The following is a 12,664-nucleotide window of genomic DNA, read 5'->3' on the forward strand; positions in this document are numbered from 1 at the left end:
ATCGGTATTTACCGATTCGGTAAATACCGATTGTTACAGATTCGGTAGTTCAATTACAGAATTTACCTACATCTCCCTCCTTCTATTTTACCGATTCATAAATACCGAATCGGTAAAATTCGGTATTTATGAGTCGGTAAAATAGAATTACCTACATCTGGCCCTAAGGGAGCTACTGCCTAGAGTCACGTGACGCTGAGCTGAACTGCCTCTGGTGCTGGGAATCGAACCGTGAGCCCCACGCTCTGGAGTCAGTCACCCTGCTGCTGCGCCACACCATACTCGTTCGACTCTCCTGTTTACTCCCAGCAGTATTCTGTATAGTCTGTTTCTATAATAGGAACACTCATTCGCTTTCCCGATCAATGGTACCCACCTTGGACTGACGTTAGGGTCTCACTCTTGACTTATCATGGCTTTAAATGTAGTCACAAATGCCACTAACAGTGAAGAGGGACAAGAGGATGTCCCCAGTCAACAACCAGGAAGGCTTATCCATAGGTGTGAGGTGGATATATAGATATACACTTTGGACACAATATGCTTCCAGTCACCTCTACCCTCACAGCACCCTCAAAAAAAGCTATTGTTTACAGAAATCGCCATTCTTACCATAAACAGAGCAACTATGTTAGCATATATGACTGAACAAGCAGAAAAAAATATAGAGCAACCCGTCCTGCCAAAAGAGCCCCTTACTCTGAACTTCTCTTTCCTCTGCAGATCTTCCTTGTGATTCTAGAAGTTGGCAAAACTCTCTCATCCCTTAAATCCTTTCTGTGTGTTTTATTTGAATGAGAGAAGATCAGTAAAGATGAGTGGTAAACACTCTGGGTCGACCACAGTGTTTGTTTTTCTAATTTCCATAGACATATTTCCTCACTCACCTGTACTCCTCATAATTCCTCATGTTCAGTTTCCTCAGAATCACCTGGGACAGTCCTGGTACTTTGCTGTCCATGGCGAAGAAGCCAAGCGAGTCCATGTAGTAGCCCTCTGCGGCTGTAGCAGGCACGGTGGCTGGTGCAGGTTTGGGAGGGGCCCCTTTCCCAGTGGAACTGTGTTTCTTCTTTGGGGCCATGGTGAGGCCAAGCCTTCTTGTGAGCTGAAAATATCCACAATTGAGAGAAGGAGTTACTGCATTGAAGATTAGAGGATCACGTAATGATCACACTGAAGGGCAAGGGAGGAGGAAAGCCAGACTGAAGACTGAGGGATTGTAAGTGAGGAGTCTAAGGGCTATAGGACAAAGGGACAGACATTGACTTCACTGCTGAGAGATACAGAAGACTCATGCCAGAGGGATAGTGATTGGCCAACCAAAGACTAAGGGGCCAAGAATGGGCTGTCATTAGCCACAGTTTACTTCATATTTCGACTCCGACTCTTCTTGGGTTGCATGAGTGGGTTTGGCACATTCCAAGTCCAGTATGTAAAAGAGACACAGTGAAATATATTCCCTTCAGTCAAGGTCAAAACAAGCTTTATTCGGTTAAAACCTTTTAAAACCATCAAAGCACAGTACAACACAGAATTCATGGAATTAAAATTCACTACATACACAGGATGCCTGGGGCATCTACCACCTTAATCGAATCTGTGAATCTCTAACTTGGATAAATCATAGTTAGCTCCAAGAGCATCTCGTGCACAGCAGGCTGGGTGATTTACTCTGATATTTATGTATACATCTACATCTGCTGAAGAGGGCATTAGCTGTAAGAACTTATTTACAGTGCCTTGATTGCCTGGAATAGCCAAGTTACCAGATAATCAAATTCATTCGGGCAAACATTTAATTCATCAGAATGAAGCTCATTTAGGCACAGGCACTTGTAGCTCACTCTTCCTTCCCGCACCATGGCTACAGGCATCTGGTCCCTCTCCTCTGGTGTGAGGACCATCGCTCCTGATGCAGGAATTACTGAGAGCTCCCATCTGGCTAACATGCCCCACACTGATCTGACCGTGAGTGAGAGTGAGGAGCGAGACTCAATCCTGGCCAGTGCAGTGGCGACCAGCCGCATGTCACCCACATACTGCAAAAATGTAAATGTAAATTGATACTTGTATAGCGCACTACTCACCCGCAACGGTCTCAAGGCGCTTGTACGAATACCGCTGTGGAACCCATCCTGGCTTTCCCTGTGAGGTGGCCACTCCTGGGCACCCCCAAGGTGGAGGCCAGGCATCCATAGCGTTGTGGGGGACGTTGTGGAGATTAAGCAAGCTATTGGCCAGAGTTGCAGAGTGGGACTCCATGATTGGAATAGGCACCGAGGCGGGAATTATCAGGTCCGTGGAATTTTTGAGCTCAAGACCCGCCGAGGCGGGGAATTGAACCCTGGTCCCGGCTAGACCTCTGCATCAGGGTCTGCTGCTCTAACCATTGAGCCACACTTCTCCACTGCCTGAACTGAAGGTAAAGTTCCACCTCCCCGTGTCCACTGACTTCTTTCCTTCAGTATCTCACGCCAGGTGAAGACATGCCGCTGAGACATGGATGGTCAGTGGCTTGTACCTGGGCTGGTGCCAGACTGTGCAGCCCTCGGGTCACAGAGGGTCTGGCCCATCCTCCAAGAGGGGAGAAAGCGGCATCGTATTCAAGGCCAGGCTCTATCAGCTTAAGCGGGTGTTGGCACCAGGCCTCTGGAGCAGGTTAGCTGGGCAAGTTAAAGCTCCAGGATGTTATATATTGGTCACCTCTACATTAATCAGGGACTAACAGGTCTCCCCAAAGACGCTCCTAATTAACACTGTAAAACATCAGGAGGGAACAGATGTAACATAGGGGCAGGTGTGTCAAAATAAGCATGCTGGGTAACGGAGTGAAAGACAAAAAGGGAAAGGATGGAAATGGAACGAAAAAATAAGTGAAAGGCTAATAATAATAATCTTTATTCGGAAGTGATCACAGTCATAAAAGACAAAAACAAAATATAAAACACAACAACAATACAACGAAAAAATATGTGAAAGGCTAATAGAAATAGATGTGTGAGAAAAAGCAGCCGGCATTGTCCCCAGTGTCAATAAACAAAATAGTGCTCACCCGGTTAGAATGCAGACTGTGTAACAAGCCAAGTAAAAGGTCCAGTCATTATGGGAGGTAACAAATGCAGAGAAGGAGGTACAAAGGAGGGACTAACAAGCCTTTTTACGAATCAGAAGGCAGCATTCAAGAAATACAATGACACAAGCCAATGACAAATGTGGGCGGGGCTTCCACTGCATACTCTATAACAGCATGCCCCACAGAGCGAGAGTGTATGAGACCAGCCGCTAGGCTTGACCTAAAAAGAAGCAGAGGAGGAGGTATGAGGGTTGGCCTTTGCTGGCCCTGTTTCATTTGGGACCCATGTCAAAGCGAAAGGTGTTTTATTTTTTTGATTACTTCCTTGGGAATCAGTCGCTTTGAGCCCCCCACCTCTCCCCTCTCCCCCCCGAAGGAAGAGACTTTTTTCTCATCATTCCTACCCTTGAACTGGAACAGCGGAGCAAAGACTCACAGTGCTATGATGGGTGCAAGTCATGTGTGAGCTTTTCTCTATGACACTGTCATACTGCAGACCTCTTCTGTAAACTTTCAGTGCACTCAGAATTAATTACATTTATCATCCCCTCCCCTGCACAGCAAAGTACCTGTCTGCAGGCACAACCACTCAATTCCGGACTTGGCCTAGGTATGGCTCGTTTAAATAATCTTTCTTTCATAACAAAAGATGGTATATCTGAGGTACCTAAATTGCTTTCTGTAATGATGGCTGCCCACACCCTGCAAAAAGCTGCTGCTGCGCTCTAAACTCTCCAAAGAAAACAATCAGAAACTGTGAATGGATGTTCAGTACTAGCATTGTTCTCCTAGAGTGCTCCCCTTCATTAATAAACAAGCATTTACAATGCAATGGTTTCGCCTTTGGAAAAGTTAGAGCTATTGGCATTGTAAATGACAAAATGTGTATTTATGTGTTGGTTTTGAAAACAGATAAATAAATGGCATTGTCATTTACATTGCCATTAGCTTAATCTCTGCAGTCACTCTGCACTCCCTAGCACTCTGCACTCCCTAGCACTCTGCACTCCCTAGCACTCCCTAGTCACTCTGCACTCCCTAGCACTCCCTAGTCACTCTGCACTCCCTCGCACTCCCTCGCACTCTGCACTCCCTTGCACTCCCTAGTCACTCTGCACTCCCTAGTCACTCTGCACTCCCTAGCACTCCCTAGTCACTCTGCACTCCCTAGCACTCTGCACTCCCTAGTCACTCTGCACTCCCTAGCACTCCCTAGTCACTCTGCACTCCCTAGCACTCTGCAGTCACTCTGCACTCTCTAGCACTCCCTAGTCACTCTGCACTCCCTAGCACTCCCTAGCACTCTGCAATCACTCTGCAATAATTTATAATGGCAATAGCAGAGCATTGATATGCGCGTGCTCACACTGTTCACTTCTCACTAGTGGAGAAGTTACGGCATGAGGACATGCCAGGTGAGCGGTGTAGGGGAAGGGGAATCCTTTAAAGAGAGTAATTTTCTCTCTGGATTTCCCTTCTCTTTTTGAAACGAAGGAGCAGCAACATTGTCTTGGTCATGGTCTTGTGTCACCAGGGCTTTAAGTCAAAGCTTTTCCAATATTATATGCAACCCATAGTTGCTGCTTATTTATCTTATGCAACTAACGACTATTGACAAAGTCAATAGTCTCGACTTGTTGTAGATATGTTACTTTTATATATATCTGGATGTAATGACAGAAACAGCAAAATACAGGCCGAGCGGCACACTATACTATTAAGCACAGACTTTTAGTTTACATGTTTTTAAGCCACGTCCTTAATTATATTGGTCATGCCCTTTGGAGAGACCCCCAGTTTTTTTCATCCCACTAAAGGCCCAGCCTACACGATTTACTTCTTGCCCCCACCCCCAGAGAAGGCTATTTCTCTGCTCTGATTACTTCATCCAACAGTCACACGCTGCTTCACTCACGCCCATACCTGACACTCCTCCGGGTTCTTCTTCTCAGTGTGACCACTCGCTGGTATGATCTGTGATCGGGCGGAGCGGCCTCTGATGGGAGGGTCCTGCTTCTTACACAACCCGAAAGTGAAGTCCAGCAAAACCCTCCACAACGGCCACAAACCTGTCTGTAGGTGGCATTCTGATCACCACAGCAACGGGGCTGCTGGCGTCTGAGGTCACGGAGCTAGAGAACACAGCAGGGCAGAGATGTCACGACCACTGAGGTCACGGCCAGCCCGTTGAAGATCAAACCGCGCAGTCGAGTTGGCCAGCTGTGACGGGAATGGGGCAAGGGAGAAAGCCTGGACAGAGAGAGGCAAAGAGAGGGAAGGCACAGCGAGGGAGAGGCGCAGAGAGGCACGGAGAGAGGGAGAGGCACAGAGAGGCACGGAGAGAGGGAGAGGCACAGAGAGGCACGGAGAGGGAGAGAAACAGTGAAGAGGGCCGGGGAGGAAGAAACAGACGAGGGGGCAGAGGAAGAAAGGACAGCAAGGAGGGGAGAGAACGGGAAAGGCAGAGAAAGTAGGCATTTATGGGTCATTAAATTCAAAGGGGAGACTGGAGGAAACTCAGACAACACTGGATTTAAAGAAAGAGAGGGACGTGAGGTGGAGTGGAAAGAGAGAAAGAGGCAGAGGGTGCACAGGGGACAGTTTGGAGAGGCAGAGAAAAGAGTCAGGGAGAGGCAGAGAGCAGGGCGAGACCGAGAAAGCGAGAGGCAGTAAACAGGCAGTGAGAGAGGAAAACGAGGGGTGCCTGCGGGGGGGGGGGGGGCACAGAGAGTAGAGGGGGAGAGGGCAGTGAAGAGGGTAAGAGTGAGGCATGAGGAGGAAGAGGCACGTTACGGAGGGTGACAGGCAGGGAGACGGGGAGCAGAGAAACGAGGGCGAGGCACAGAAAAGAGAAGCGTGCAAAGCAGGGAGAGAGAGAAAGGGGCAAAGTGAGACAGCAACATCGGGAGGGCAATGGAATGGATGAGGGAAGGAAAGAACCGGCGAGAAAAACACACTGGTGAGAGAAATGTGGAGGGGGTCGAATGATGGAGGAAGATAGAAGCAAAGAGAAGAATAAGAGACACACACCACACACACCAGCAGTCTATTGAGACTGCGGACACACAGCCTGCTGCAGAGGGCCCCGGGGCCCCACTCAGAATGCGCGGGAGGTGTCTGCAGTCTCAGCTGAGATGACACCATAAGGGACACACACACACCAGCAGTCTATTGAGACTGGGGACACACCGCCTGAATGATATGCTTAGTAAGTCAATGCAGGCACCCTACGCACCCCTCGGCACCCCGGAGGCAGCGACCTCCTTAGATACCTTTTCAAAGTAGCAGAAAGTAAAGTGGATTTTGTTTGTGCAGCAGTTTCCATGCCATAGCAAAGTCATACAATTGACATACAGGCTTAACTTTAATTGAGTGTTGGACAAAGGACGCAAGTGCTTAAAAACTGATAGATGGGCTTTATGGACAACTGTCAAAAAGAGTTCCTATTTTGTGATGCTAAATCAAAGGATTACGTGGAGATTTTTTGGGGGAACGAATCTCAGACTCGGGAGCTTAATGTTGGCTCAATTCAAAAAGCACATTTGGGCATACACTTAAAAGCTTGACAGAAACAAACTTACCAAACATGGCACTCACAGATCCTGCCATCAGTAGCTCTTGGGTGGTGTTGTACATTTCGACATCAATCAACCCTTTGCGGATGGTCTCGCTGACTTTGGCTCCCAAAAGGACTGAGCCCACCGTCTCAAAGATGGATGCCGGAACACAACTCCGCTCCTGCCGTCTCTTCCCCCGGGGCTCCCTCAGCACACGGGAGCCCCGCACCATCCAGCACTTCTCCTCCGGGGCTCCATGCGTCTCCGGGCGGGACTTCCGTCAGCTGGAGGAACACAACTCCGCTCCTGCCGTCTCTTCCCCCGGGGCTCCCTCAGCACACAGGAGCCCCGCACCATCCAGCACTTCTCCTCCGGGGCTCCATGCGTCTCCGGGCGGGACTTCCGGCCTTCTCTCCCACGCACCATGCCAACGGTGCTTCACCCTAACCCCCGTTTCCCCTCCCTTACCCCACAGGACTCTGCTGACTTGCCTGACGCCGCGGCACCTGAGCCCTTCGAAGCATTCTTGAAGGGAGAGGACACGGACGGCGGGAGGGGGCGGGAGGGGACACGGACGGCGGGAGGGGGCGGGAGGGGACACGGACGGCATGAGGGGGCGGGAGGGGGCGGGAGGGGACACGGACGGCGGGAGGGGGCGGGAGGGGGCGGGAAACGTGCACAGGACAGCGAGGGGGGGGCGGAAAGGCACACGGAGGGGGCGGGAATGGACAGCGCATCTGAAATACGGCGGGAGGGGGCGGGAGGGGACACGGACGGCGGGAGGGGGCGGGAGGGGGCGGGAAACGTGCACAGGACAGCGAGGGGGGGGGGGCGGAAAGGCACACGGAGGGGGCGGGAATGGACAGCGCATCTGAAATCACTTTTAGTGAAAGGGGAGGGAACGGGAAAAAACGTAACTCCGCCCAGGGAAAAAATCTCAGGAACGCCCCCGAATCTGGTCCGGCCTTGACGGACAGATCCGGCACTCAATGGCTAGCCTCCATTTATGGAGCTAGCCAATGAGAGCCGGGGGACGTTCCAGAAGTCCTTATAGTCAACAAAGGATTTCACCTGCGCTGAAAAGCTGCGCAGAGCGCAGCCTTTCGGCAGGCGAAACCCAAAAAGGTATATGTTATAACCTTGCTCCTTTTACCTTGGTACGTTCCGTTCCCCCCTCCTCTACCCGCTACTTGGTTCACAACACCTGGAGCTCACCTTAGAATGTTAGCACTATTTTGAGTTGAGAGTGGATGACAAATAAAGGAATGCTGTTAAACTTCTCCTGTGCCTGTTATTCCTTACTTTCAACACTGGCGACGAGATACTGCATAGGGGGCAGTGTTGGTAATTTCCCCTCTGTGTACTCTCTCCTACTGCAGACAGATTCGAGGAGATTACAAAAGATTTACATGGGATGTTCACAATTGAAGATAAGAATATTGAAGGAATGTTATTGAAGGAATATTATGCCCACATGAATGATTTTGCAGCACGGAGGTGCTACTTTTCAAATTACGTGGTGAATCACAGTGCCGGTCCTAGGATTTCTGGGGCCCTGGGCAGAAGGGGAATGTGAGAGGCCCCCCTAATTTGCCTATGGCATGATATCACATTAATACTATTCATTGACTATTAATCCTGTGGCGTTGTTGAAGTGATTTTGCATGAATTAACTTTACTGATGCAATATTGACAGAAATATAAATAATTGCACTGATAAAATAAGTTGGAATATTTTAAAAGTATATTAAGTGGAAATACATTATATTATTTAATCTAATTGTTAAATCATTAAACTATAAGATCATATATACATGCTCACTGGCAAATCTGCCCTATTATCCAATGTCACTTACATCCCAAGGCTGGGAAGCCCTTCTTTAATTGGCAAACAAAACTACATATCCCAGAATGCTAATTATTTTTCACTAATTAAAATGTCACATGAGAACACCGAAAACCTGGAAGTGGCAGGCACACATAGGCAGACTAAAAATCTTTCCCTGGCCTCTCACACATTCTGTAGCCATGCCAGACCGAAAGTGGAGGCCCTCATTCTCTGCCTGTGGCAGCCTGGTCTAGTGGTAAGAGGACCAGCGGAATTCACATCTCTCCTGGGCTTCGCAGCACAGTACCATAACTGCGAGACCTAGGGCTGAAGTGCCCCTCTCCTTGTAACAGAGCCATTGTATACCCCTACAATGCCCACGGTAGGGGGCTCTCTCTTGGGCCTTGCAGCAATTGTGACCAAGGCAACAAATGAGGCACCCTCATGAGCAGTAGACACTGTGGCTGCTGTCTCCTCCACCCGCCCGAATCTTCTGTGAAGGGTGATAATCGTCACCCCCACACGGAGGAGAGCTGCTCGACACCGGAGGAGATTACACATTGTTCTCTGAATGACTGCATCTTTTGACTGTGTATCTATGTGATGTTCGTCTTTTGTGAAAGGAGCACAATTGAACCAATTGGGGTGACGCACTTAAAACAATGATTGGTAAAAGGAAGGCCTTGGACTGGTACATGGTGTCTCAGGACATTGGCTCATCTGGTGTCCATATTCTTATTGTAAGAGCTAAATTAATTTTATTAACCCCAGACCCGCAGACTTGTCTCCTTAAAAGGTTGTATATTGCACGCCAGGCGTGCGGACGTGACAAAAACATAATTTTTTTTGCAAGAAGACGTCAGAACGGGCAGAACGATGAGGGCTAGAGAGCCCCCCCGGGGGGAGATAAGAGGGTCCAGCGTGACTCAGCAGAATGTGACACCCTGCGTGGGGCTTGGCCGCCGGCCATAGGTGTCTGAAACATTTTAAGTATAATAAATATATAAAATAATTGATGCAGGTCTCTTACCTTAACGTACAGAACTCAGTCGCAACGAGGAGGAGTCCGGGGCCCCTACGACCGACTCCTGCCTGCAGCCCTGCCCACGCGGCCCGATCCGTTCATACGAGTAGTGACTGACTGCTCATGGCGTGTGCGCATGCTGAGTGCGTCACACTGAGCGGGGGCTGGCCATAAAATCATGTCCAGTGCCGTCATTGGTAGCGCTTTCGCGCGCTACCAGATTGACGGCCCTGGGACCCACTGTCACCCGCATCATCATGTCAGCAAGGCCGGCGTCACGTCACCACCACTAAGGCACCACCAAGCTAGGTGTTGGGGTGCGTGCAGGCGTCACGGTCAGGTTTGCGTGCGTGCGCACTGCGCAGACAGTGTGACAGTTCCCTCTGCTCCTTCCCTGCCTTAGTTACTGCCTGCTGCGGCCCGGCTCCTGCGCGACCGCAACGAGAGTGCTGTGCGCACTGCGCATCACTTTTCCCCATTCCATGATTATTTATTCCATTATTCCCGCAACTGCGGGGCCGGCGGCGGGGCCCCCCTGAGCGCGAGGCCCTGGGCAGCTGCCCATACCGCTCATGGCTAGGACCGGCCCTGGTGAATCAAGTATGAACTGTGCATTCACCGGGCAGAGCTGCTGTAGTGCCTTCAGAGTCTTCCTAATTATTGGCACTACAAAGGTACATTGCCTTCACCATCTTCCGCTTTGTATCCTGGGTAACAAATCAACAGGCACGTGGGAGTAGTGCTAGCTTCTACATAATTTCTACAGTGGCAGTACATTTAAGGTATTTCTGTCTGTCAACTTACCCCTGTCGAACCCTGTGATTCCAGCTTCGCTAATGTTCTGGCGTGTGGTAGGACTGCAGCGTGTACCCTCCGGTCGCAGCGTTCTGTCCTGAGGTAGGGCGGGTGCCAGGTCTGTGTCCATTGAGGCCCCCACAGCGGAGTACACGCCAGCGGAACATCTGAACTGCCGCCATGTGGCAGTTATAGGAGCAACAGCGCATATCTCCTTCCGTCGCTGCCTTTTCTGAGGTAATTTTATTCACCTCAGCGGCTCAGCTGGAGTGTATTCTAAGATTTCTTCAAGTTCCCACGGCGAGAGTCTCCGGCAGAAGTTCTGCACACTCCGATGGATCGAGACAAGGGCGCATAATCTCCGTCACGTCTAGAGGAGGAGCCGACTGTATTGTCGATTCTGGGCGTCTTCACACGGGGAGTAGAGTCTCCTCTTGCCCCCATTAACGTGACCTCTTCAATTTCAGAGCAGGCACCTTGTGGGGAAAAAGCACTCAAAGCTCTTGAGCCCGTCTATTCAGCATATTAAACGATATCCCTGGTTTTTCACGGTGACTGAAGGACTATCATTTGCCACTTCAAGGGGACTAGTCGGTTAAATCTATTCTGTGAGGAATAGTTGTGTTTTATTCTTATAGTCTGCTTCTTTGACGAACTGTAAGTAAAATTGCCACCCATACTGAAAGTCTCTGTCTGCATTTTCATCCTACTGCAGCTTCACAGACTCTAACAACTTTCACATTAAGCCTTGTTTTGCTTTATATATTCCTATGCCAAAGTTATTATAGGAGCACTATATTATAAAGTAATATCAGGCTACTCTTGCCTTCCCTTCTTTTCTCTCTCTCTCTCTTATATTCTCTCGCTGGCCCTCCTGTCTCACTCTCCCCTATCCTTCTCCTTCCTTCCCACCATAATGGCGGCAGCAAGCATGAGCCAACCTCCTCCATTCTTAAATGAAGTGGGTGAACCAGAAATAAGCTGGAAGGAGTGGGTTAAATTGTTGGAATCGTATCTGATATCCATTGGTGGGGAGCGTTTCAGTTCTGTACGCAAACAACATATTCTCCTTCACAATTTGGGGTACATGGGCGTAAGATCTACAAAACCTTACCAGAACCCAAAGCCGAAGGGGAAGGAGCAGTTGAGGGTATGGACATATTTGGGAGCACAATAAACAAGTTAGAATTGCACTTTGGTGATAAAATAAATGTAGTCTTGGAGTGGCACAGGTTTATTAGCAGGGCCCACAGAAAACAAGAGTCAGTTACTAATTATGTGGCCGCATTGCGGGGTCTCACCCAATTGTGTGAATTTGGCAATCCCACTGATTCCTTGATAAGAGCTCAACTCGTTTGTTGTACCAACAATGTACGTATCCAGGAGAAGCTTTTAGCCAAGAACCCAGTCTAAGAGAGGCGGTGGCTATCGCCAAATCAGTAGAACACACAGCTAAGTGCATGAGAGAAATTAAGTCTAACGCAGAAGTAGTAGCTAACATTCAGGAGGAGGAGGAAAGGAGTGAGGTATGTAAACTTAAGAATAGGGAAGGCTTGAACAGCAAGATCAGTAATAGTGAAAGGAGTCTAAAATGTTACAGGTGTGGCAGCAGATATCACCTAGCTAACAACGTGCATTGCCCAGCAAGAGGTGTAACTTGCAAAAAGTGCAACAGAAGGGTGCATTTCGCAAGGGTATGTAGAGAAGGTGACTCCCATATCAAGGAGGGGGGAGCGTAGAAGGGTCAATTGTTAAAGAGGTAAAAGGTGTACAGCCTTGTGATAAAAAATATGTTTTACAGCTTAAGGATTGTTCTGACAGTGTCAATATCATTTACCCAAAATATGATGAAATGCTGAATAACAAATGTATAACTATGTTTGCTGATTCCTGTTCCACTTTTGAACAAAAATGATCTTGAATGCTTTAAGGGACAGGTAGAGAACACATTGCAGGAGGCTAATATATCACCCACGAGCTACAGCAAGGAGCCCATTCCCCTTCCAGGAATGAAGGAGATGCACATTCAGTTCAAGGGCAGGGGCACCTATGGTAAAGCACCAATAGGAATTAGCTATAATTTTAGATCCCAACAATACAGAACAGGTCCTCCTTACCACTGAAAATCCAGAGGGGGGTTACATTTGTGATGAATTTGCCAGTCTGTTCAAGGAAAAGCTGGGCTTGTTGAAAAAATTCCAACACAAAATCAAACTCAAGGACAATGCCAAACACGTGGTTCACAAATTGCGCCCAGTTCCACAAATGATGAGAGAGCCTCTAGAAAAAGAACTTAATAAATTGTGCAAAATGGAAATTATTCAAGCCGTGGAGTGTTAAGAGTGGTTGGTGCCAGTCGTGATTGCAGCCAAGGCCAATGTGGAGGG

General features: G+C 48.9%; 1 protein-coding gene across 2 annotated transcripts in view; it reads right to left on the reverse strand.

Annotated features, from left to right (window-relative positions):
• Positions 1–12,664, reverse strand: part of MSS51 (MSS51 mitochondrial translational activator) — a 436,315-nt gene that overhangs the window by 230,219 nt on the left and 193,432 nt on the right. For both annotated transcript variants that reach the window (XM_078664282.1, XM_078664283.1), the window contains exon 2: positions 888–1,105. In XM_078664282.1, coding sequence (XP_078520408.1) covers positions 888–1,081 — 194 coding nt within the window. In that variant the 5' untranslated portion in view covers positions 1,082–1,105. The remainder of the gene's footprint in view (positions 1–887; positions 1,106–12,664) is intronic.

Source organism: Lissotriton helveticus, chromosome 10 (assembly GCF_964261635.1).
Source record: "Lissotriton helveticus chromosome 10, aLisHel1.1, whole genome shotgun sequence".
NCBI lineage: Eukaryota > Metazoa > Chordata > Amphibia > Caudata > Salamandridae > Lissotriton > Lissotriton helveticus.